General features: G+C 49.4%; 1 protein-coding gene across 2 annotated transcripts in view; it reads right to left on the reverse strand.

The window, feature by feature from the left end:
• Nucleotides 1-13,129: 13,129 nt before the first annotated feature.
• ATOH8 (atonal bHLH transcription factor 8) overlaps nucleotides 13,130-27,087 on the reverse strand; it is a 43,416-nt gene continuing 29,458 nt past the window's right edge. The window contains exon 4 of one of the 2 annotated variants that reach the window (XR_001501328.3): nucleotides 13,130-14,170. Coding sequence is in view for 1 of the 2 variants with exons in the window: in NM_001193104.3 (NP_001180033.1) it covers nucleotides 14,165-14,170 (6 nt within the window). In the remaining variant the exon portion in view is untranslated. The remainder of the gene's footprint in view (nucleotides 14,171-27,087) is intronic. The other variant, NM_001193104.3, reaches the window with a different exon arrangement.

The raw sequence follows: 27,087 nt of genomic DNA on the forward strand, positions 1-27,087 counted from the left end.
CTCCTCACCCCCTGTTGGCTAGAACTCAGTCACATGACCACACACAGTCAAGGGGAGCTGGGATGTATCGTTTTTGTTGTAGTGGCTGGACATCCAACCAAAAATGGGTGGTCTGTTACTATGGGAGGGAAATGGTGCAGGAGTAAAGTTTCTGCCTCCAAAGAAGCAAATGCACAGATACGCTGGTGGGGAAAAAAGAATGCTGTGGAATATAATTTACGTTCTTGGAAAAAGGAAAACATGTTTCTCATCATTGGCATCCTTGAAAATGCTCATGACAGATGGATGAGTGAAAAACACAGGTCGAATAACAGCATGAATTCATTCAAGACAGTTGATAGACGCAGATCTTAATGGGCGCGGAGGCTGAGAGGTGATTGAAAGGATATTTGCCAGCCCAGTCATTGTGGTTTTCTCCAGGTGATTGAATTACTGGTAGTCATTTCATACATTTCTGTCATTTTTCTATATCATTTACTGTTTTTCCCCAAACAGAAAAAGGAAAAAAAAAAACCATACACAGTATTTCTTCCTATCCTTTCTAATCAACTCACCTCCCCAAGCTGGTCTAGAAAGAATGTTGGTGAGAAATTCCTGGGTGTCCTGCAATGAGACTTGCTGGGTAATCTATCAGATCAGAGGCAAGCCAAGCACAGGGTAGCAGGAGGGCAGGGCCAGAGGTCTGGTTAGACAGTGAGGATGGGCCAGTCGTCATAGTACCAGGGCTGGAAATCGCAGCTGAGTAGGGGGTGGGGGGCATGCCTTTAGAACAGAAGTCAAAACAAAGAGTCAGTCCAAAAGTGGAAGCAGCCAAGGTGTGGTGCCCAAGGGGATGTGCCAGGATGTGGGCAAAGCATCTAAGTGTCCATGCTGAGGACCGTGTTCACAGTTCCAGTGAGTCCAAGGGAACAAGGGGAAAAGAGATTTCAGAAAGTGATGCTTGGTATCAGTGATGGGTTGAAAACCAGTTCAAGTTGTAAAGACCCCAGGAACCTCATTCAGGACATTTTTGAAGAGGTACAGCCAACCAGACTGCAGCCATGATGGAACCAGGAGGACACGGGGGAGCATGTTACTGCCCCAGCAAGAGCGCCTTTGCAGGGCTGATGCTGACGGCACTGGACAAGGATGGGCAAGTGGGTGTAATCTGCCTGCAAGCTCTGATCTACGACTAGTCCCTCCCTGGACTCTTGCACTGAGAAAAGTTCTAAGGCTGAGTCTGGGCTTGGGAGGAACCACTGAAGCAATGATTAGTGATGTCTCCCAAGGCCCAGGGGAGAGTGCTGTAAACCAAGTACCATGATTTCAACAGCTTATTCTTCTCCGCTAGGGACTCACTACCACCCCGTTTACCCTCACTTGCCTGTCTCCCGTAGTAGGGAAAAATTATTCATAATCCCACCCTTTTCACTTTGGCTGATTCACTGCTACAGTTTCTATATACAGAGAGCCTTTTTTTGTAGCTGCCATCAAAAGTACATCCTAATTGTAAATGTTTTTTCCACTTGGCATTACAACACAAGGATTTTCCTATGATCCTTTGTTAATATCTTTTTTTAAACTAACACAAGTACATTGTAGAAGAGACAAAAAAAAATCAACAAGAAAAAAAAATCTTTAAAACATCTTTAATTCCAAAATGCACAGGGGAACTGTGCTGTGTGTCAGGGAGTGGCAAACCAGGAGGATGGTCACTCTAGAACAGTTGCTCCAACACTTCCATAAGTATCAGAATTGTATGGGATTTTCTTTTAAGAAATGAGAGTTCCCTCTGCAAACTCATTAGAAAAGGTAAATCTCCCCCACCTCCAACAACAACAACAAAACAAGGGCAAAGGTTATAAACAAGAAAATTCACAAGTAAATAATTAAGAAGCATGCTCTTCTCTAATCAGTCAGGAAAATGAAAATTAAAACAATGAGGTGATTTTCCCCTCCCTCAGCATACTGGCATGAAGTCAAGTGCAATGGGCTTAAACTGCTATAGCCTCTTGGGAAAGTAATCTAGAGTTGTTTATGAAAATTAAAAATACTCTGTGTGTACATTTGTCAGAACAACCCTACTTCCAGGACCTTCTCTATAAAAGTTTAAAAAAAAACAAAACACAGAACACGAAGACATACATACAAGGACATCTAATGAAATACCTACTCATTTATTCAATGAATATTTGTTGATTAACTACTATGTGCCAAACACAGGAATATAGTGACTAAAACAAAAAAAATCCCTGATTCCATGGAGTTTACCTTTCAGAGGGAGGAGATAATAAAAAACAAAGGAAACCAACCCCCCCCCCCCCAGATACACTTAAAAGACGTAGCATGGAGAAAAACACAACAGGGAAGAAAGACGGAGAAAATGCCAGGGGAAGTAGAGTGTGTGGGGGGTGGGGGAAGGGTTCTATTTCACTTTGAATTAGAACAATCAGGGAAGGCCTCACTGAGAAGGTGGCATTTGATCAAAGAACTGAAGAAGGGGAGGAAACAAGTCATGGGGCTATTTAGGAGTGGAGCATTCCAGGTAAGGAAACAGCTGATGCCAAGGCCAAGGGGCAGACAGGGTCTGTTGTGTCAGAGAAGCAGAGTGAAGTCAGGGAGGTAATGGGGCAGGTGGGCCAGTTGGAGGTCACTGCAAGGACCTGGCTTCACTCTGAGTGGGATCTTGCCATCTCGGGGATGCAAACAAGAATTAGGAAGTCAACAACCTACAAGGGTCATGCAGTCTTGAGGGTGGGAGGGAGGGAGATAACAGGAACTGAGGACCAGACCCCAGGGCATCCCAACCAGCAAAGGAGGCTAAGGAGGAGTAGCCAGAGAGGTAGGGGGCAACCCAGGGAGATTTGGCTGTGTTTCACAGGGGGACGGATGGGCTGTGTCCAGTGTGCTGGCTGACAGGTCAAGTCTGATGAGAACTAAGGACCAACATCCTGAAGGAGATGGGCTGGCCCAACCCTGGCCGAGGACTTCTGTCACGGAGGGTGGGCACTCGTACAAGCCCCTCGGGCAGGGAAGTGGAAAGAACCACAAGAGCAAAGAGAACCCGGAGGACAGCAGCTGATGAGCCCGACAAGCCGTTGCATGGAGCAGCTGGCTGTCTCTGGAGAACAATAGAGGGCCCTGTGTCCTTGAGTTCCAAGGAGGCCGCCTCTCACCCAGGGCTGGGCGGCTAGGAGGAAAGCGGATCCCTGCGTTAATTAAGTCCCATCAACAGCAAGTCGGTGCTTGCCAAGCTGCCGGGTGGGGCCTGATCTCAGTCCTGCCTCTGAGGAAGCTTCCAGGACGCTGGGACTGGTGTTGGCTCCTCGGAAAAGTGCTAAGGCAGGGAGGAGGAAATGAGTCCCTGACGAGGGTCAGGCCAGAGGAAGGCCACAGCCCTGTGAGGAGCCGGGGTGGTGGGGGTGGGTGGGACGGGGGTTGCTGGGGAGAGGCCAGCGGAGGTCTGTCCTGAGTGAGAAAAGCAGATGCTATGAAATGCCTCTTCCTTCCTGCTGTGGGTGATGCCTGGAGGGACAGGGCAGGCTAAAAATGGTGAATTTCAAACAGAAATGAAACAGATTTTCAGCTCACCCTGGGGCTGAGTGACATTTTCTGGACAGAGAATTATCTAGCTGGAAGAGGCCTAAGTCATCATGTCCATGAACCACGTATTTTATAAATGGAGGAACTGAGGCTCAGACAGTGGGAGGTGTTTGCCATGGGTCAAGCATCCAGTGAGCAGCAGGGCTGAGAAGTAGCATCAGGACCCCTGGCACCTGTGCGTGCCGAGGGGGTGCCTGGGAAACGGCGCTGCCTCCTGAATCCACGGACTGAGGAAACCAGGCTGGGGAGGGGAAAGCAGGAGACACCGGAAGCCAGTGGGCTCTCACAGGAGAGAGAGGCCTGGCTTCTGGCAGAGTAGACTCCTCCTGATCATGGGGAGGGGCCTTGAGGTCTGAGAGGGTGGGTCTCAGTGGGCTCAGGACCTGGAGGAAGCGGCACACAGGCCCTGGGAGGAACGAAAGCCCGCACCTTGGCCTGTGGGTGTGACCATTTCACTTAAACCCTCTGAACTGAACTCAGATCCTCAGTTTCCCTTCCCTGTGGGTTCCATCCGGCTCCCGCTCATTATTCATTTCCTGCTAAGAACTCGCACGGTGTTAAGACTTCCTCCCTGGCCTGCATCTCTGTGGGGGTCTGCCAGACATCCTGGGCTGGAGTGGAATGGGCAGGGCCCTTGGGGCTCACCCGGTAGCTTCTCACCAGGGCAAAGAGACCCCAAGGAGCCCTCCCAACCCAGGCTGTACATTGAGGCCTCAGGGCCTAGGACTGTCCTGCAATGTGGTGACAGACAGACCTATTCTCTGCCTTCCAGGAGCCCACAGTCGAGCCAGCAAGATGGTTGGAGGGACAAGCCACAGAGCCACGAGGGGACAAGGAGGTGTCCCAACAGGCCCAAGGCAAGGCATGTGGAATCTGGATAAAGGTGAAAGGACCTTTCGCTGAGGGGCAGGTCAAGAGTCAGGGGAGGTGACCTCTACTCAGATCAAAAGGACAGCCACTCATTTATTTGTAATTTCTCTAAAGATGCTCTGTTGGTGTTTGTTTTGATTAATGACTGTGGAAGCTATCGGCTTCTTCCAGTTATTCCCTGGTTCAAAAGAATCCCTCAGGAGGAGAAATAAAGCTTTTCTAGCAAGAAGGAGGCAAGACCTCAGGCTCCATGTGGTGGGAAAGCCCATGTGGGCTGTAATCTGAGCCTTGAATTCAGGCATGCAGGCAGTTTGGGGCCCAGGTTGGAAATGGGCTGCGAGCAACCTTGGAGGTCACAGAGCCACTGTCTACTTGTACTCAAGACGGGTCACTCAGGGAGCTGAGGGTCTGGCCAAGCTGGACCCCAGGCCTCTGGGTTCCCAGAGGGCCATGTTCTCCCTCAGTTACAGGGCACTTGGTTCTGGGCAGTTCCTTACTTGCTTTTCCCACATCCCTGTGCTTGGGAGAGGAGAGCACAGGAGAAAGCCCACTGGAAAGGGGGGTTGAGCCCAGCGGGTCTGCCTGTGGGAAGTGCTGACGAGAGGGGCAATGGTTCGGAACAGTCCGTCCAAGCTCCCTGAGGAGCAGGACAGGGTGCACCTATGAGGCTGCCAAAAGGGGGCTGGGGCCTCTCAGGCAACTGCTCCCCTCAAGCTTGGCTCCCATCCAGTCCTGTCATCAAAGCCAAGGGAGGCCGCCCTGACAGATGTCACCAGCACGGAGCTGTCAGTCATCCCAGCAGGTCCCCACAGCACCCCCTCCACCGTCCTGTGAGGGCTGGAGAACAAGGCTCTCCAGTGTGTAACCCCCTGAGAGCTGACGGCTGAGCCCCCTCTCCTAAGTCCTCTCATGGCTGTAGCCTCTGCCTTCAGTTTGGAGACTCAGCTGGTCAGAGACCCTCTGGCAGTGCCTGGGGCAACCACATGGGTAAGCAAATCCTAGCTTATCCCAAAGCCGAACGTTCTAGTGGCCCTGATACCAGCAGTCTCCAAACTGTGTTCCATGGCCCTCGGCCTGCCGGTGGTGTCCAGTGAGATGCATGTGTGAGTGCTCAGTCGTGTCCAGTGCTTTGTGAACCCATGGACAGTAGCCCGCCAGGCTCCTCTGTCCATGGGATTTCCCAGGCAAGAATACTGGAGTGGGTTGCCATTTCCTTTTCCAGGGGATCTTCCAGATCCAGGGATCAAACCTGCATCTCTTGTGTCTCCTGCATTGCAGGCAGATTCTTTACCACTGAGCCACTGGGGGCAGAGCAGGGGGAAGCTCATCCTGTGAGAGGGGCATGAAATAAAGAATAAATGCAGTCTATCAGCAGATGAACGGAGAAACGAAATGTAGCATACATGTATAGTGGAACATTATATAGCCATAAATAGGAACATGCTCAACATGGATAGATCTGGTTTTTAATATTTATTTTTATTTATTTGACTGCACCAGGTCTTAGTTGTAGCATGTAGGATCTTTGATCTTCATTGTGGCATGCAGGATCTAATTCCTTAATCAGTGATCAAACCTGGGTCCCCTGCATTGGGAGCGCAGAGTCTCAGCCATTGGACTACTAGGGAAGTCCCAATATGGACAGACTTTGAAAATTTATGTTTATTGAAATAAGCCCAACCAGAAAGGACAAATATTGTATTCCACTTAAATGAGGAATAGGCAAATTTATAGAGATAGAAAGTAGGATAGAGGTTGCAAGGGGTGGGGGTCAGAGGAGGTGGGAAGAGGGAAGTTATTATTTAATGGGTACAGAGTTTTTCTTAGAGATGATGAAAAAATCTGCAATACAGTTAGTGGTTACGGTTTCACAGCATCATATCTTATTTAGGGCACTTCAAATGATTTAAATGATAAATATTATGTTATACATATTTTATGGCAATAAAATTTTTTTTAATGTACTGCTCAAACAAGTTTGGGAGACACTGAGTTCTCAAATTTAAATGCAGGGGACAAAAAAGAAAAAAAAAACAAATAAATAGAAGGGCAGTATAGGGGTGTGGGATTAAATTTTTAAATTAAAAACCTTTTAAATTTAAATTTTTATTTATTTTTAAATAAAAATTTAATTAAATTATTTTTAAAGGGTTCGTATGGGATTAATGAAATCATGTATGTAAAACTTCTGAAAATTGTAATGTGCTATAGAATTTAAAGAATATTTCATTCAATAAAAATAAATTTAGGACTCCCTGGTGGCTCAGTGGTAAAGAATCCACCTGCCAACAGAGACACATGTTTGATCATTGGTCCAGGAAGATCGCACGTGCCACAGAGCAACTAAGCCAATGGGGCACAACTACTGAGCCTGGGAGCTACAACTACTGAGCCCACATGCCGAAACTACTGAAGCCTGCGTGCCCTAGAACCCGTGCTCCCAACAGGAGAAGCCACCACAATGAGACGCCCATGCGCAACTGAAGAGTAGCCCCTACTCATTGCAAAAGCCTGCACAGCACCAAAGACTCAGCAGAGCAAAAAAAAAAAAAAAAAAATTTTTTTTTTTAATGGGACCTCGCAGGACTTTTCAGAGCCTTTATGATGGGGAAATATTAGCTACAGTTCCCAGTGGAGAGGATCATTGAACTCTTTGTTCTTAAAAATCCTAGTCCTGTTCATCTTGGGGCTGACCCCAAATTATAGCATTTGACTTCCTTGGCTGCCTCTCACACCTGGAAGAGGCACTAAAGTTTTTGTTAAACCCCTTACCCTGATTTTTATTTAGAAAATAAAGGTCAGCATAGCTATCCCACTGTGTACCAAACTTTCTTCTATTTTCTCCAAAAATGGTGATCCATTTCCTGGGACTTGGAAGGATTTTGAGTTCTTTACTTAAAATTAAAAAAAAAAAGGGGGGGGTGTGAGTTGCATACATATGTGTGCATGCAAGAGGAAAATTCTAGAAACTTCTGGTTGTGGAAATGAAATCCCAGAGGAGGAACGCATGTTGTCTGTGGACCAGATGTCTTTGAAGGTGGTTTGGGGTATAGCCTTGGCACCCGGCTAAACTCAGGGCTCCACTTGCCTCTTGGGGCAGGGGCAGGCTCTGTCCTGTCCCCTCCTCCCCATGGTGCTGCCAGTCAGCTGCCTCTGGACAAGCCTCGGTTATAGGAGAGCCTAGGGAGAGGAATGTGGCTGGTCTAGGCCCTGCATCACTTCTCCCAGAGGCAAGACCTGGATGCCTGCTCAGCTGAGTGTGGGTGAGAGGCCCGGCCAGCTGTCGTATTTGCGTATGACCTTTCCACTGGGCATCGTATTTTATAGTCTCCTGTTTTCAGGCTGGGATTTGGTGGTGACCTGGGGTCGGGTAGGGAGATGTTAAATTGAAGAAAAAAGACTGGATTCAAGCCCCAGCTGTGGGACAACTTCAGTGAGTCACAGAGCAGAAATGTGGTGTCAGAGAGAGAAGCCAGAGGGGAAAATATTTATAACTGCTGGAAACATGATGAACCTGTCAAAAATACATGCAATCAGCTAAAGAAATTGGGGAGAAATAGGCAAGGTCTTGTTTGGTTTTCTGGGAGTGTAAACATTTTTTAAAAAATCATCAGGAGAGAGAAAAATATTAATAATTCCTCTATACACAACTGCCTTGTGTGAGTGATGTTTTGGGGAGATCAAGGGAAAGTGCCTGAGTTCCCTAAACTGAAGCAGTATAGAGAGAAGGGATCAGCCATAGGAAGTGATTGAGAGAGAGATAATTAGATTGGAGAGACAGAAACATGGGTTTCCCTAGTGGCTCAGTTGGTGAAGAATCTGCCTGCAATGCAGGAGACCTGGGTTCGATCTCTGGGACGATCCCCTGGAGAAGGACATGGCTACCCACTCCAGTATTCTTGCCTGGAGAATTCCACAGACAGAGGAGCCTGGCAGGCTACAATCCATGGGGGTCACAAAGAGTCAGACACAACTGGGCAAGTAACAAAGATAACTCTCAGTTCTCAAGAGATAACCATGGGGATGTAAGCTCTTTGAGAATCCTCAGAGATCTGGAGCAATAATGGGCTTCTTAATATAGATGGAGCAAAGCAATGTTCTGATTTACATATGAACAGGAAAGATGAGCCTTAGGATGGGGGGACACGAACCCAGGCCATTGCTGTTGGGTTAAGCAGGGCCTCTCTGTCTGCCCAGGTTCTGGAGTTGAGAGAATTAGACTTCCTTCTGGGGAATCAGGGGTCTTGATGGATTAGATACAGAAGAAAGTTAGATTAAAAAAGAACTGTCTCTGGGACTTCCCCAGCTGTTCAGTGGTTAAAACTGCATTTCCACTTCAGGAAGCATGAGTTCAATCCGTGGTTGGGGAACTAAGGTCCTGCATGCTGCGAGGTACGGCCAAAACAAACAAAACGGAACAGTTTCCAGAGCAGTAAACAGCAGCGTCCAGAAAGAATCGTGTTTTGGGGGCAGCCAGAAGAAAGGGCACTGAGGCATGGCTAAGAAAGAGGGGCTGTTAACACCTGGGGACGGGATTCAGCCACGTTCCCAGATGACCAAACTATGTGTCACTGAGTCTAGGGAGACACTGGAGTCACTGGAGGAGGGGATGGGACCATCTGTGACAAGTCCTATGGGCCACTAAGGAGACTGGACTTTGCCTAGAGGTGACGGGACCAGGGGAGGAACTTTAGCAACACACCTCCAGTTAGCAGTAGTGGAGTAAGGGTCAGCAAAGAACAGATCAGAGAGAGGAGGCCAGTCATGGAGTGGCCACATAGCCCCGTGGACATAACCAAGGTGACCTTCTAACATGTCCTCCATCATGTCATCCCAATGGTACCCCAGGAGCCTGGCCTGAGGGGTTCCCACCCATAGTTCACTCCAGAATGGCCCTAAGACTGGGATGACCAAGAAAGCACATCTCTCCAATTGGTTAATAGTGACTGCCTGGAGCACTGTCTTGAACTCGGACAGCTTCAGACCGCCCCACCAGACAAAGAGCCACAGTTGATTAGTGATATCTGAGGAGGGGTGTGGGGGTGGGGCTGCATTCATTCATTCATCCACACACCTTGATAAACATTTATTCAGCACCTCCTGAGGGCCAGGCACATGTGCAATGAAGCTCTCCTCTTTGTAGGAGTGTGCAAAGGCTCAGCCACAGAAAGAGTAAAAAGCCTCAAGTCTGGGCTCCCCTCTGCTCTGGAGCTTCTCCCTTTGAGCCTGTTTAAAAGTGAAAGTGTTAGTCGCTCAGTCGAGTCCTGTTCTTTGCTACTGCATGGACTGTAGCCCGCCAGCCTCCTCTGTCCATGGAATTTCCCAGGCAAGAATAGTGGAGTGTGTTGCCATATCCTTCTCCAGGGCCAACCTAGGGATTGAACCAGGGTGTCCTCTACTGCAGCAGATTCTTTACCATCTGAGCCACCAGGGAAGCTTCCTGAGCTTCTTTGAGTCCTTGGTAAAGGCCTGTGCCCTGTTCTCTTGGGTCTTAACAAATTAGCTGCTTGGTAGTTATTTGTGGAAGGAGGAAAATAAACGCGTGAATTACCATATTTTTCATATTTTATCCATTCATTCAACAAAGAAACCAATATATACATTGTACAAAGCCTTTTCAAGGATTTGGAGACGTGATTGACCTAATCTCTGCCCTCTAGGAATTCACAGTGCCATGTGGAGATTAGACATATGCCCAAATAGTTGCAAAACAAAGTCGTTATTTATTAAGCCAGGTTCCTTGGGGTCCCTGGCTTCAGGGAGGCAGACACAGCTTGTCTGGGGTCCAGGAGACCAGAGGAGACTGTGAGAAGGTAGGATCCTTGGGGCAAAGGGCAAAGCCAGCCACTCCCTCCCCTCCCCACCTCGCTCAGGTGGGGCCCCCTCCAGCCTCCCTGTCCTCCTGGAGCCTGAAAACAGCAAGCATCTGTGTAGGTGGCAGAGAGTCAGAAGGCTACATGAATCTGCTGAAAGACACACTTGGAGATGTCAGAGTCTTGCTTTGAGAGGGCTAGGTTATTTGTCACTTGGGCTGCTTGGCAATAGCCACTTTGTAGCTCAGGAAGCCAAGTGGAAGGTGGGAGGCAAGTGTAACCCCTACTCTAGCTCCCTAGTGGGCCCCCCGACTGACCCCCCCCCAACCCAGTACAGCCCTTGTGGTGTTGTGTGTTAGCCACTCAGTTGTGTCTGACTAAGTGGACACAAAGTCACTCTTTCTGACCCCATGGAGTATATCCTGCCAGGCTCCTCTGTCCATGGGATTCTCTGGGCAAAAATGCCAGAGTGGGTTGCCATTCCATTCTCCAGGGGATCTTCCTGACCCAGGAATCAAATCCAGGTCTCTCGCATTGGAGGCAGATTCTTTACTGTCTGAGGCACCAGGGAAGCCCCAGTATAGCCCCAGCTCAGCCCAGTTAGTAGTACCCAACTCTCTGCCCCATATCTTGGGCACAAAGGAGCCCTGTCTGCACCTTTGCTCCCTAGGCAGTCCCTGCTCATAGCTCTGCTACCCAGTTCCCTGCCCCTGGGACCTACTAGCTCTTGTATCTCACTGACTTGTGAGGAAGGGGAGACGAGTGGGAGGGTTAATCAGGAAAAGAAATGGGACATGATGAAGTGGAGGGGATTTGGGGAGGTCCAGGACCACGTGGTGGGCCATAGGGATGGGAGGAAGGACGGTGTGGGGAGATGGAATCCACAGGGGCCCTGGCCATGCTATGACCCCAGAAAGTGGCCCAGGGACTTGTAGAACCCTTCCCCAGAATTTACACCTCTCTTCTGGGACCATCTGAGGTCGGAACCAAGAAGGAGCATGCAGCCTGTGTGCATGTTGTTTTTGAAGAGCCTGCTGACGCTCAGCCTTGAGCTTGGGGGGATCTCCGACTTCCAGAGCTCTTCTTTGTGGTTTTGCCCTTTGGAGAGCAAGAAGCACGCGTGCTGCAGGAACCAAGCATGAACCAGAGGTACACACATGGACATGGTGTGTACACACATGGCCTCCTACATGGGTACACGCCCGCCGTGACTGAGCCACCCCCAGTGTGTGGAGCCAGGACCCAGAGCAAACAACGGAGCATGGAGGGTATGTGTGTAAACGAATCTGCAGGGGCCCTGTGACCACACTCTCAGCTGAAACAGGACAAGTGCTCTCAAGGCTCCAGGAAGGCGGCTCTTTATCACTTTTATTTTGGTGAGGGTCTTTTTGCACGGTTATTTACACAAACTGTTGAGAAGGCTGCCAATGAAATGTGAATCCATGGGAAATGGATTTTTCTTCCCTGGGGATGTACACGGTGGATATCTGGGCATGCATGTGCGTTCAAGAAGGAGTGTGTGTGTGTGTGTGTGCGCGCGTGCATGCAAAAGAATCAAAGCTGCTGTATTGGGAGAGAAGCTAGAAAAGAAAAACATGGAACTTCTTGTCACTCATATGTGTGTATACATTCATACAGTCATCTGATGGTATCACAATTATTTGCTTGTATATTTACACACACACACACGTCCACATTTTTAGCACAGCCTGTATTTCACATCAGTGATTTTAAATCACTTTTTTTGTCAGTGATCTAACCCCACTTAATCCAGTAACTCTCAACCATACCTACACATTGGAATCACTTGGGGAGCTTTTAAAAGTTCCAAGTGCCCAGACCAATATAGCAGAATTTCTGAAGATGGAACTTTGGCATTAACACTTTATGTCAATATTTAATAACCTCCTTAGGTGATTCTAATCTCTTTTGAGGGCTGAAGACTTCTCTGCATAGAAAGTTCTTCTTCCATTCCTCTGCTCAGAAAACTCCTATTCATCCTTCAAGACCTCTGCCCCTCCTACAGCCCTCCACACTGACATTCCTTTCAGAGTTCTTTTCTTATTACCCCTCCCCCATCCCCAGGAGGGCTTCCCTGGTGACTCAGTTTGTAAACAATCCAATCCACCTGCAATGCAGGAGACCACCTGCAGCACAGGAGACCAGGGTTTGATCCCTAGGTCGGGAAGTTCCCCTGGAGAAGGAAATGGCAACCCACTCTAGTATTCTTGCCTGGAGAGAGGAGCAAGAGAGAGAGGAGCAATTCCATGGAGAGAGGAGCCTGGTGAGCTAGAGCCCATGGGGTCACAAGAATTGGAAACGTCTGAGCAACTAAACCACAACCCAACCACCCCTGCTGGGCTATTCTGTCCCATTCAAGGCCCACTGCAGCGCACGGATGGGACAAAGCCATGCCAAGACCTTGAGCCGGAACTGGCTTATAGGGCTGGAAAGGTGTTAACAGCACAGGCTTTGGAGTGAGGCCACCGTGTGAGACCTGGCTTTGTCACTGACCTGCCCTTCTCCTTCTGTATTCAGGTTCCTCATCTGTACAACAGGATAAAAAATTCAGTCCCCACCTTATAAACTCACGGTATGGAGTAAATACGGTACAAGCAGAGAAAGCTCCTCACGTGTTCCTGACCTGGCCTCCTGGTCACTAGTCTAGGCCAAGGCCATGGCGAAGGTCCCACCCCACCCCGTCACACACACACACACACACACACACACACACACACACACACACACACACACACACATTCATTCACACACTGTTCATTTCTGAAGCACTCTCAACCTCTTTCCTCCCCCTGACTGACCGGCCAAAGTCCTGGTCACCCACAGAGTCCATCAACACAAGCAAGTGTTTTCTTTACACATTGGGGCTTTTACTTCAATTTGAAGCAGATGGTTGAGCACAGATGTGAACAGCTTTGGCCTTGTGAGCACAAGGAAAGAACAGGCCTTGCTTGAACATGCCTTCCTCCCCACGTTACTGGCCCATTCCCCTGGTCCCTTCCTCTCCTCTGCCCCCCTGCACAACCGTCACAGACCACTGGCCTCCAGGCAGGGCACTCTCTCATGTGTCCTGTCAGGAGGGCGGGCCCCTGGCAAGGAGTGGCTGGCCAGGCCAGCTGGGGGCAGGTCACCTCGAGGCAAGTCCCGGGGGTGGGGTATGGGTGCTGCTCCCCCTACATACTCACTTCTCATGATGCTGAGGGCCCAAGAAGGAGCCTGGGCCCAGGGAACATGGAAAATCAAGGTCAGAGGCCTGGGCAGCCAGTGGGAGGGAGAGAGGGGCTGGGATCTCAGATCCCACTCCCCACAGGCACCCTCAGCCTCCCTCTCACAGCCCCTAGAAGATGTATCTTGGGTCCAGCCAGCTCAGGGCCAAGTGGAGAAAGACAGTTCCGGATCATGTCTGAAGTCACCAAACATCCATCTCTTCCATGAGTTCCTAGTGGAAATGTTGACTTGTCTTTGGCCTGAGATGGGACCCGGGCAACACGAGGAGCAAAGGTCACAGAGCCACAGTGTGGCTTTTCACCATGGGGTCCTCTCACCCCCAGTTTGTTCAGTGTCCCTGTTGAATCTTTGGCAATGAATTTCTGCAGCCAGAAGGACGGTGGGCCTCAGGCCCGGGCAAGGCGAAGACTTTGCTCTCCCCACCCCACCGGGCAGACAGCAAAGTGCAAAGTCACCGTAGAGTGGCTGGGGGTGGGGGTGTGGGAGAGGGTGAGAGGGAGGCAGGCTAGCTCTTGTCCTGAGAGGAGGTGGTCTGAGCATCCGGTGGCATCTTAGAGAGGAAGACGAGGCTGGACTTGGCAAGCTCACCTTCTCCTCAAGCTTGACTTGGAAAGAGGGCCCACAGCAGCATCCTCAGGCGAGCCCATGGCTGGTCACTCCTGAAGGAATCAGCCAATGGGAGAAAAGGGATAAATTAGGAGGATAGGATTAACATATATGCACCATATATAAAACAGATAATCAACAAGGACCTACTGTATAGCACAGGGAACTCTACTCAGTACTCTGTAATAACCTATATGGAAAATGAATCTGAAAAAGAATAGGTATATGTATATGTATAATTAATCACTTTGCTGCACACCTGAAACTAACACAGGAGGCAGTCTCTTGCACTGCAGGCAGATTCTTCACCAGCTGAGCCACCAGGGAAGCCCCCAAATCAAACACACTCCAATACAAAAAAAAAAGCTAAGAAACAAACAAAAAATAAAATAGCTAAGCTAAAAGGATATATTGTATGGTGCAGGAAATATAGCCAATATTTTTTAATAACTTTAAATGGAATATAATCTATAAAATTTTTGATTCACTATATTATACAACTGAAAATAATATAGTATTTTAAATCAACTATACCTCAACAAACAAAAAGAAACAACCAACGGGGATGTCCTGGTGGTCCAGTGGCTGAGACTCCTTGCTCCCAGTGCAAGGGGCCCAGGTTCCATCCCTGATCAGGGAACTGGATACCACATGCCACAACTAAAGGTCCCACGTGCTGCAACCGAGACCTGGCACAGCCAAATAAACAAACTTTTAAAAAAAGAAAAGAAGCAACCAATGGTCAGAAGCACCCCCCACACACACACTGGTCCTAACTCCAGAAGGCCAGCCTGCACCAGGTGCCAGCGCCCGTGGCACCTGCTCTTACTTACCCTCACGGCTGCTCCAGGAAGGACCCATATGGCTCAGGCAGGGGCTGCATCTTGAAGGGTTCAGTAAGGGATGGAGCCACCACTTGGACCCAGGACTGGCTGCCACCAGAGCCCACAGTGTCCCCTTACTCCCCACCCCACCCCCACTGCATTTTAGAAACACTGCTGATTGAGCTGGGCTTCCCAGGTGGCGCCAGTGGTAAAGAACCCACCTGCCAATGCAGGAGACACAGGAGACATAGGTTTGATCCCTGGGTCGGGAAGATCCCCTGGAGGAGGGCATGGCAACCCACTCCAGTATTCTTGCCTAGAGAATGCCATGGACAGAGGAGCTTGGTGGGCTACAGTCCATGGGGTCACAGAGCGTAAGACAAGATTGAATTGACTCAGCACACATGCTGATTTAGTAGGTTTGGGGGATGGGAGGGGGTGTAGCAGGTAGAAGGAGCTCAGGGACCCCTGGTCCTGATACCCAGGTGTGACCTACAATCCCCAGGTCACACCTCCAAGGAATGTTAGAGTCAGCCCTGCCCCTGCCCACAGGAACGGCATCCTCACCTCCTTCTCCCCACATCCTTCAGACAAGATACTACACCAGCAGCCAGGAGGCTGACTCTAGGTGCAGCCCATCCCCCCACCAGCTAGGCCTCAGTGTTCTTATCTATAAAATGACAGTGTCTTCATCTAGTGGAAATAAGTGAATTCTGACCTTGAAATTCTAATGTAGAAAACAGATGAGCATGGTTCTGGTCTATTTGAATCAGGAGAGGGTGCGGGACACAGAGAGAAGGGGACCCAGAGTCTACAGTATTGCTTCCAACGTGGAGCCTGGTGAAGACTCTGAGAACTCGGGTGCTTCGGGGCAAATTGGAAAACCCTTAACTTAGACCATCTTTCAGTCCCTTGCAATCCTGACCTTCAGAAACTTCTCTCTGGCCACTGAACTTGCTGTTGCTCATGAGAAAACTGACCAAAGGGTAGGATTTGCTATAGGAAGGGATAGGAGATGGGGAGAGGTCATAGGGGCTGCCAGGGCTTTAGCTTTGGAGGGAGATCAGAGCTGATGGGGAGGCTCTTCGGGGCTCCAAGTCCACCTAAGAACACTCAGGAGAACAACCATCCCTTAACTGGGCACGCAAACCCCTAGCAAAGCAGTGCCAAATACCTCTCTCTTGCTTCTTGCAACAACCCTGAACAAACAGCTAAGCACTTATTTTTGGAACAGAACAGCTGTCAGGCACCTCCGACGTGCCAGGGAACCTTCTCACATCCCCCATCTCAGAGGTAAGTGCTACCTACGAGTTGGCGGCACCAGCATTTGAACCCTGATCAGTGCTGTTTATCCTAACACACGAAGGCAACTCCTGCTGAAAGGGAGGCTTGGGGAGCCAGGCTGGAGCCAAACCACGAGGCTGGAGGGGCTGCTAACCACAGGCCCCGGTGAGCCTCAGGCCTGGGCGGCCGATGGGCAGGCGGCCAAGGTAGAGGCTGGGGCAAGGCTGGAAGCGGGGTCCAGGGAGGGCGAGGGACCTCCGCCAGGAGGAGGGAGTATCCTCCGGCTAATACAGGCTAAGACAGGGGTAAAAGGAAAAGTGAGAGGAGGGAGCATCTTGATGTGGTGAGTTCGGGCTCACATTCTCCGAGCCCATGGTGTGTGCTGGCCCCAGCAGGAATCTGCTTTTTGTTACTGAGTCTGAAGAGGAGGATTAAGAAGCGGAAAGGAAACCCGTGGGGATGGCACTGGGTCTGTGGTCCACGTGGTGATTTACAGCCGCGTCATCCCGGCGCTGGCTGCCTGGGCGGGCCGGCCGAGGACTGGCCCCAAGTTCCTCCCTTGCTCAGTCCGCCTGCGGTCAGAAAAGGCGCGCGAGGCTGGGGCAGCTGGAGCCGGCCCACTGGCTGCTCTGTCAAGGCACGGCTGCCCAGCCGGGCTCTGCCCCAAGCCATCAGTAGGGCTCTCAGACTCCACGGAAGCCATGGCTACCACCAGCCCAAGGCCTGACCTTCAGTTCTCAACCCCACCCTTTCCCTCGCGTCTATACTGAACCTGCCTTCCACCACCCACCTTGGACCAGGAATCCCACACATCATAACATCATCCATCCAAGGAAGCCTTATGTCAACTGGGGCGTGGCGGGAGAAACAATGGGAAGTCTTAGGTGCCAAGACCTTTTCTGCAAATAACCAGCTGTGTGACCTTGGGAAGCTGACGCTCCCTGTCTATGATTTAATTCCTTCACCTGTATGGCAAGTACAAGTCCATGCATGTGGATAAGCACTCCCCAAAGGGTTGTTCTGCAGAGAATGAGCCAGGTGAGGCATATCCCATGAGTCTTGGAAACATCACAGACCTTGGCCCCATCTTGGAAGTCACTGTATGGGCTTCCCTGGTGTCTCAGCTGATAAAGAGTCTGCCTGCAATGCAGGAGACCCAGGTTCGATCCCTGGGTCAGGAAGATCCCCTGGAGAAAGTCACAGTATATATGGACATATTAAAAGCTCTGAAAAATCCTGCAGTCAAGAAATGTGTATGGTTTTATTTACCCAGCATTTTCTTTAGATTGTGTGATTGTGACTGCATTGAGAGGAGAAGAAACTCATTCCAATCTTTCCATTATTCAAGGCTACCCAAGGGGCTTCCCTGTGGTTCAGTGGTAAAGAATCTGCCCACCAATGCAGGAGACATGAGTTTGATACTTGGGTTGGGAAGATCCCCTGGAGGAGGAAATGGCAACCCACTCTAGTATTCTTGCCTGGGAAATCCCATGGAAGAATCCCATGGAGAAGTCTGATGGGCTAAAGTCCATTGGGTCCCAAAGAGTCTGACATGACTTAGCGGCTAAACAACAATGAAAGGGCATTTCAGGGAGGCTGGAGGAAAGTCTCAGGAAAGCTTGCAAACCTCAAGGGGCAATCTATGCCCCTTCCCTCCAGGTGCCCTGCCAACCACATCATTCGGCCACATCCAGGCCCTGCTTCTTTACTGCCTGTCTCACCATCGACCCAGTCTCTCAACATCCCCACCCCAAATGCCCAGTGAAGGCAGGCAATTGGTCCAGCCTCAGTCAGATTTCTTACCATGGACCCATCAGCTGTGGCTGAAAGATAGAAGACAAATCTACCTATGCCATCCCTTCAGAAGAGGCAAGGTGTGTGTATAGGTGTGTGTACACATGTACACATGCAAGCATAATTGCAAATACATAGGAGAGGGTTGGGCTTACTCTCCACTGTGACAACCACACCACAGACTCCTTCTTACGTAACCCCTGGCCACATCCTGCTCCAGGTGAGAAATACAGCTTGCATCCCATCCAGCTCTGGACTTTTTGTGAGTGGTTGTTTCCACTGCAGCCAAGGCTCTGGGTGTGGCTGGGTAAGGGTTTCGTGGTCCTGAGGAGCCCCCTACATGGTCCCTCAACAAGGAAGATGCCCTTTAAATACAGGTTCTGCCTCTCACTAACATTGTTGTTCAGTTGCTCAGTCATGTTTGACTCTTTGCAACTCTGGTCTGCAGCACGCCAGGCCTCCCTGTCTTTCACTGTCTCCTGGAGTTTGTTCAAACTCATGTCCATTGAGTCGATGGTACCATCCAACTATCTCATCCTCTGTCACTCCTTCTCTTGCCCTCAATCTTGCCCAGCATCAAGGTCTTTTCCAATGAGTTGGCTCTTCACATCAGGTGGCCAAAGTATTGGAGCTTCAGCATCAGTCCTTTCAATGAATATTCAGGGTTTATGTCCTTTAGGATTGACTGGTTTGACCTCCTGGCTATCCAAGGGACTCTGAAGAGTCTTCTCCAACACTACAGTTCAAAAGCATCAAAAAGTCTTACTATCGTAAACTTTAAAAATGACTAGACAAGATCCCTCCCAGGTCCCTTTCAGCAGGTCTGATGTGTGGAGTCCGATTGAGGTGATTTGGTCAGTGTGACAAAGTGGCTGTGTTTATCACATTCAGGAATCACCTTTTTTTTTTTTTTTTTGGCCACACCACACAGCTTGTAGGATCTTAGTTCTCCAAGCAAGGATAGAACCTGCAACCTCAGAGGTGAAAGTGCAGAGTCCTAACCACTGGACTGCCAGGGAAGTTCCAGAAATCATCTTTTGATTGTTCACTCATTTGTGGTCGGAACATCAGCTCCACAGGGCCAGGGATGTGGTCTGTTTTGTTGGCGGTTGTAGCCTCAGGGCCTAAAACAGTCTGGACACACAGTAGCATCTCAATAAATATTTGCTATTTGTTGACCACGTGAGTAAATATTTCCAATCACTGCCTTTTTATTTAATGTAGCGATTATGTGCCACAGGTAGGTTTCCTATTTCAAATGTGTCACTGGACATTTTGGCTAACTGTGCCTATAACCGTTGTGAATTCAGGAACTGTATTGCATCTTTCTGCTTTTGTTCACTTCCAATTTTTAAATTTCTAATTATACTCCTCTGCTTACTAAGTTTGTCTCTGGCTTTAAGTGGATTGGTTTCCTCAGAGTAATTTTATCACTGTAGGCCATTTAAAAAAATTATTATTTCTGCCTGTAAGTTGTTTTACCTTTCAAGTTCATTTTCAGTCACTTTACTTACTTAACCATGTTTCACTGTTTTCAAATTACACAATTTTTCTATAGATAAGCAATTTGGATACAGCCTTTTATAAGCAGAAAAAGGCATCAAATGGTAATGAAATCCTGAGGTTTTTTTTTTTTTTTATGGTTTGTCCTTAAAGGAGCAGTCAGATTGCAAGTGTTATTTTAACACTAAAATATGAAAGACAGGGACTTCCCTGACAGTCCATGCTTCTAACGCAGGGGGAGTGGGTTCAATCCCTGGTTGGGGGACTAAGATCCCACAGGCTGCATGGTGCAGCCAAAACATGAAAAAAAAAAAGAAGAATGAGGCTTCCCTGGTGACTCAGTGGTAAAGAATCCACCTCCCAATGTCCCAATGTAGGAGACATGGGTTCTATCACTGCTCTGGGAAGATTGCATATGCTGTGGAGCAACTAAGCCCATGAAGCACAACTCTCAAGCCTGTGCTCTAGAGCCACGCTCTGCAACAGCAGAAGGCACTGCAGTGAGAAGCCTGGGCACGGAGACTAGAGAGTGGCCCCCACTTGCCACAACTAGAAAAAGCCCAAACACAGCCACAAAGACCCAGGGCAAGCAAAAACTTTTCAAATTTATTAACTAATTTTTAAAAAATACTAAAAAATATTGAGACAAACGAGGGGCATCAGAGATGTATTTTGCAAGACCCACACTATCAGGCATTATTTTACTTTCATGTTTTTTTGGTGGGGGTGGGGGGTGCCAGGGAAAGCTGAGCTACACAGCTTGTGGGATCTTAGTTCTCTGACCAGGGATTGAACCCAGCCCTTGGCAGTGAAAGTGCCAAGTCCTAACCACTGGACTGCCAGGAAATTCCCTATCTTTCACTTTTATGTAAACCAATATGTAGGCTAAAAGCGGATTTTGTGTTTGGTTCTAAATGCTGAATGCTAGGTTTCGTCTTGGCCTTAAAGTCAGTGGGGCTCTGGGGCCATGGGCAGGCTGGTTGATCTCTCAAAGTCTCAGTTTACCCATCTTTAAAATGAGCACAGTAATAGTACCCACCTTTAGGTCAGTTGCAAAGAATCAATGGGACAAGGGAGCCACATGTGCCCAACAGGGTCTGACCCACAACTGAAGCACCAGTTCCCTACAAAGAGCTGGGTCCTTGGGGTGACTCACTGGTGTTTGAAAACATAAAATGGTATCATAGGCTGAAAAGTCTCAAAACAAGTAACCAGAAATAGTCACAAGGAACCAACTGCCATCTTGGCCAGAAACATCCAGAACAGGAAGCAATAAATCCATGCGTGCATGCTTAGACGCTTCAGTCAAGTCCAACTCTGCAACCCTATGGACTACAGCCTGCCAGGCTCCTCTGTCCATGGGATTCTCCAGGCAAGAATTCTGGAGTGGGTTGCCATTCCATTCTCCACAGTATCTTCCTGATTCAGGGATCAAACCCACGTCTCTTATGTCTCCTGCATTGGTAGGTGGGTTCTTTACTTACTAGCACCACCCAGGAATCCCAAGATGGTGTGTGTGCTAAGTTGCTTCAATAAGCACAATTTTTAAATTACCGAGATCACATTCACAATGAATAAACAAGTGAAATGTGGTATATTCATACAAAAGAATATTACTCAGCCATAAAAAGGCAGGAAGTACTGACACGTGACAGAACGTGGGTAAACCTTGAAAACAGTACACTAGGTGAAAGGATCCAGACACAGATGTTCAAGTATTATATGATTCCATGCACACGAAATGTCCATAACAGGGAAATCTATAGATCTGTGGTTGCCCAGAACTGGGAAGGAGACAGGGACCGCCAAAGCTTATGGGGTCTCTTCTGGAGCTGATAAAAATGGTCTAAATTGGGGGTTTCCATGCAGATGTGAGAGTTGGACTGTGAAGAAGGCTGAGTGCCAAAGAATTGATGCTTTTGAACTGTGGTGTTGGAGAAGACTCTTGAGAGTCCCTTGGACTGCAAGAAGATCCAACCAGTCCATTCTGAAGGAGATCAGCCCTGGGAGTTCTTTGGAAGGAATGATGCTAAAGCTGAAACTCCAGTACTTTGGCCACCTCATGCGAAGAGTTGACTCATTGGAAAAGACTCTGATGCTGGGAGGGATTGGGGGCAGGAGGAGAAGGGGACGACAGAGGATGAGATGGCTGGATGGCATCACTGACTCGATGGACGTGAGTCTGAGTGAACTCTGGGAGTTGGTGATGGACAGGGAGGCCTGGCGTGCTGCGATTCATGGGGTCACAAAGAGTCGGACACGACTGAGCGACTGATCTGATCTGATCTGATCTGATGGTGGTCCAGTGGTTAAGACTCCACACTGCCAACGCAGGGGGCCCTGGGAGTTCTACTCCTGGTCAGGGAACTAGATCCCACATGCCACAACTAAAGATGCTGAAAGTGAAAAAGTGAAGTTGCTCAGTCGTGTCCGACTCTTTGAGACCCCGTGGACTGTAACCCACCAGGCTCCTCCGTCCATGGGAAAAGATGCTGAGGCTGCACTAAAAAGAAAAAAGATCCCACATGCTGCAAAGCACATGGTAATAAATATCCAGCGGGCTGCAACAAAGAGCCAGTGCAACCAAATATTAAAAGAAAAAAGGGGGCAAGAAAGAAAATGCTCTGAATCGGTTGTGTTGATGGCCACATTTTAGTGAATATCCTAGAATCTATTGGATTGTAAGCTTTAAACGGGTAAAGTATAATCTCAATAAAACCATTAAAACTTCCGTACATGCATAGATAGTACAGGTTAATTGTAGAAAACTTAAAAAACACAGGCAACTAAACAGAAGAAAACCACTGAAGTCACCTCCCCCTCTCCACCCAGAGAAACCATGCTAGCTATAGGTGATTGCTCTTTCACACGCTTTTCCTTTTCTTTTCCTGGCTTTTTTTTTTTCTTACTATTTCCATTTAAATTTTATTTATTTCTTTTATTTTTGTCTACCCTGGATCTTCGTTGCTGCATGGGCTACTCTCTGGTTGTGCTGCATGGGCTTCCCTTTATGGTCGCTTCTCTTGTTGTGGGGCACAAGCTTTAGGGTTGTGACACCCAGGCTTAGCCACCCTGAGGCAGGTGGAATCTTCCCAGACCAGGAATAGAATCTATATCCCCTGCATCGCAAGGTGGATTCTGAACCACGGGACAACCAGGGAAGTCTTAAGGTGGCTCAGTGGTAAAGAATCCGCCTGCCAAGCAGGAGACACAAGTTCGATTCATGGATCAGGAAATCCCCTGGAGGAGGAAATGGCAACCCACTCCAGTATTCCCGCCTGGGAAATCCTATGGACAGAGGCGCCTGGCAGGCTACAGTCCGTGGGGTTGCAAAGAGTTGGTCACGACTTAGTGACTAAACCACCACCACCACAGTTGATTTACAATGTTGTATTAATTTCAGGTATACAGCAAAGTGATTCATATATATATATATATACACATATATATTCTTTTTCAGATTCTTTTCCATTGTAGATTATTACAAGATATTGAATATAGTTCTCTGTGCTATATGTCCTTACTATTTATTGCATACAGCAGTGTGTATATGTTAATTCCAAACTCCCAATTTATCCCTTCCCATTGTTTTCCCTGTTAGTGGCCATAAGCTTGCTTTCTATGTCTGTGAGTCTGTTTCTGTTTTGTAAATAACTTCGCTTGTATCACTTTTGGATTCCACCTATAAGTGATATTATATGATATTTGTCTTTCCCTGTCTAACTTACTTCACTCAGTATGATACTCTCTAGGTCCACACATCCACACACTTTTCCTGTGCTTAGGCAGACCTGTATCAGATTTCTTGGGAGTGAAATCAGCTTGCACAAGCTGTACCGCAAGCGGGTGTTTGTGTTTTCTCGAACATTCCAGCCCATTCATCTTTGCATTTGGCAGACCTGCTTCCACATCTCCAAGGGGCCTGGCTCTGCTGAGGTTATTCTGGGCACATGCAGAGGCCTGGGCTTCTGGCCTCCAAATTTCCCAGGGAACTGGAAGCAGGTATGGCTCAGCCCACCCCTAGCGCCTCCTGCCTCGCCTGGCCTGGGCGCCACGGGTGACAGGCAGGAAATTTATGAGCAGTTGGAGCTGGCTGCTGTTTGCTGAGGGCGGGAACATGGTGTGAATCAAGGATCACACTGTGTCCTGGCTGGGAGGACTCTCAAGGTCTTAGAGCTGCAAAGTGATGGCCAGAGCCCCTTGTGAGCCGGAGGACTCCACCTAGGGACCGTGAACTGGGGGAGGAAATCCACTTACTCAACAAAGATTTATTGAGTTCCTTCTGAGTGTCAGCTCTGTGACAGGCACTGGAGTTAGAGGCCCTGCCCTGGGGCAGCTTATAATCTAACCCCAGGGCAAAGCTGAAACCACCTGTGGTTTAGTCGCTAAGTCATGTTCGACTCTTGGAGACCCCGTAAACTGTAGCCTGCCAGGCTTCTCTGTCTGTGGGATTTTCCAGGCAAGAATACTGGAATGGGTTGCCATGTCCTTCTCCAGGGGAATCTTCCCCACCCAGGGATCAAACCTAGGTCTCCGGCGTTGCAGGTGGATTCTTTACCAACTGAGCTATCAGGGAAGCCCACTTGAAACCACTGTTGCTGGTAAATGCTGTCTAGGCACCTTTCCCCTGTCCCACCAAGCTGCTCACCAGAGGAGTGAACTCAATTGTCAGGGGCCCTGGGCTGTAGGATGCTGTGACTGCCTGTGATACAAGGAGGCCAGGTCCGGAGCATGGCTCGGTCCAGAAGTCCAAACTCCTTGCTGCTGGGACTTTTCCTGGTGGTCCAGTGGCTAAGACACAGTGCTCCCATGCAGAGGCCCTGGGTTCAATCCCCGGTCAGGGAATTGGATTCCATATGTCGCAACTGAAAGTTCACATGTCACAACTAAAGGTCCTGCCTGCTGCGATGAAGATAAAAGATCCTGGTGCCTCAACTAAGACCCAGCACAGCCAAATAAATAGATACATATTTAAAAAAATAAATAAGCCTCTTCGGATTGAGGCTAATGGATGTGTTCAGACCTCAGGGTCAGTCAAGCACATACGGAAGAACTTTCCTAGTGGTAAGAAACAACAAGGGTTACTGTGCTAAGTACAGAGGATCCCTCCTGGGCTAAGATGCTAGAGGTGGAACTGGGACGCAGGTACCAGGACCAGCTCTGAGACATCCCCATGCAGTCCCCCGGTCCCCTGTTCTGGTTACAGCCTAGCTTCCAGTTATTCCTGCCCACAGAAACAGAGACTCCAGGAAGGTGGGGTTCTGCTGGTCGCTGTGTCCCCAGTTCAGACAATGCGGGCTCCAGATCCACCTCACTGCAGGCTGGGGACATGTGTTTCCCTTTGAAGCCTCCAAGAGCTTCATGCCGACTTCTTCTCTCTCCTCTGTGCTCAACTTATGGTTGGCGCAACTGCCATCGCCTGCCCACTCACCCCACACAGTGCCACCATGAGCTCCTGAAAGAGGGGGCCAGGTCGTCCTCGGCTCCCTGTCCCCTCAGAGCTAGGGACAGAAGTCAGTGAATCCATTGACAGAGGCCTCGTCTGGAGCCCACTACACTCCTTTGCTGTTGTACGGCCCTTGGGAGGTGGCTGTTGTTGTTCCCATTTTGCAGATAGGAAAATGGAGGCCCTAGGTCACACGCTAGGATGCAGCAGAGCAAAGCAGAGCCCTAAGCCCCTACAAGGTTCAGCTTCTTCACCAGCAAAAAGGACTAGAAAGTCCCCAAGCCATCCACCCAGCTGCTACCTCCCTGGTTCTAAGGAAATCTCAGCCTTCATCTACTGGGGCCTAAGTGAAGGTGGCTGACCGTGGGAGGCCTGGCACTCCCAGAGTCAGGCCAGTGCTAGGAGGGAGCCCATGGTCCTTCAGGGAACCGGCAGGGAGACCAGGCCCCACCATGCCAATCCCTTCTTGTGCTGCAGACCACTCTCTCTGGTGACCAGGCTCTGCCTCTGTCTCCATACTCGGCCTGTGTGTCTCTGTGCCAACTCTCTCTTGACCGCCCCTCTGTCTCTCTCTCCAAGTCCCTCAGCCTGTCTGTCTTTCTTGGCCCCTATCCCACCCCACCCCACAGTACAGGGCGAGGGTCAAGCTGGCCTGGGTGAGGCCTGAGCCCCAGTTGCTGCAGCCTCCCATCTGCTTCCCATCCTGGGAGAGTGTCCAGCCAACTCCACTTGGCTGCACACTGCTCTTCCAGACCCCAGAAGCACAAGGAGCCCCTGACCTTGCCCCACAGACAGGCTGGAGGGGAGCAGACAGCTGGGCAGACAGGTGGCCCAGCCAGGTGAGGAAGGTCCTGCTCCCTGGAAGCTTCCCATGGGCCCTGACTCATGACTCCCACACAATCCACCATCAACACTACACTCACACACACACACACACACACACACACACACACACACACACACACATACACACACACACACATACATCCCCAACCACAGTGTCAGGGATCCCCAGGGCTTAAGATCGCTCCCCACCACCCTTCTGCACATCTCCGGTCTCCCCTCCCCAATCCTTATAGCAAATTGACAGCAGGAGTGATAGGGCACCAGCCAGACAAGCCAATGCATGCCAAAGTGCCAGCCTGCAAACCTTTGCAAAGCCCACAGCCTGCAAGCCTTTGCAAAGCCCACAGCATGTCTTCAGGAGACCCTCGGTAAGAGTCTAGCTGTTTCAGGATGCATGAAGGCAATAATGGGGTGGCTGGGAGAAGCCATGAGGCCCCGGACAACCCAAATAACCAAATGATTTCTGTAAAAACAGTGTCCAAACCCATCCTCTGGCCTTTCCCATTGTCCCTAAGCCCCTTATATCTAGACTCTGAAGCTACCATGGGATCCAGGGAGTGTTGGGGCAGCTCTGATCAGGGCCCTTTACTCACCACCACCTTGACTATCAGTGACACCACAGAGGTTCCAGGAAGAAAAATGAATGTTTCACCCACACATGTACACACACACACTTAAATGCACACAGCGACACTCCCGAACGCACACCCACCCCCATTGAGAGGCAAGGCAGCACGGCGGTTAAATGTTCCGGCTATGGCATCAGACGGACCCTGTGTGAAGCCTTACTTCCCCATTCTACCAGCTGTGTGAATCTGAGCAGTTACTTAACCTCTCTGTGCCTCTGTTTCTCCACCTATAAAAGGGTAATAATAGTAGTCTACAGTCTGAGGTTGAAGAGAGGATTAAAGAACACAATGGCTGGACTTCCTTGGTGATCCAGCAGTTAAGAATCTGCCTCCCAGTGCAGGGCACACAGGTTCAATCCCTGGTCCAGGAAGATCCCATGTGCCTTGGGGCAACTAAGCCCATGCGGCACAATTACTGAAGCCCGTGTGCCTAGAGCCTGTGCTCCGAAACAAGAGAAGCCACTGCAGTGAGAAGCCCGTGGACCACGGCAAAGAGTAGCCCCGCTTGCTGCAGCTAGAGAAAGCCAGTGTGCAGCAATGAAGACTCACCCAGCACAGCCAAAAATTAATTACTTTTAAAAAAAGAACACAATGGCTGGGAAGCCAAGCCCTTAGCGCCAGGCAGCCACGTGTCAGTGCGCACA

The sequence above is a fragment of the Bos taurus genome, chromosome 11 (assembly GCF_002263795.3).
Source record: "Bos taurus isolate L1 Dominette 01449 registration number 42190680 breed Hereford chromosome 11, ARS-UCD2.0, whole genome shotgun sequence".
Lineage (NCBI taxonomy): Eukaryota > Metazoa > Chordata > Mammalia > Artiodactyla > Bovidae > Bos > Bos taurus.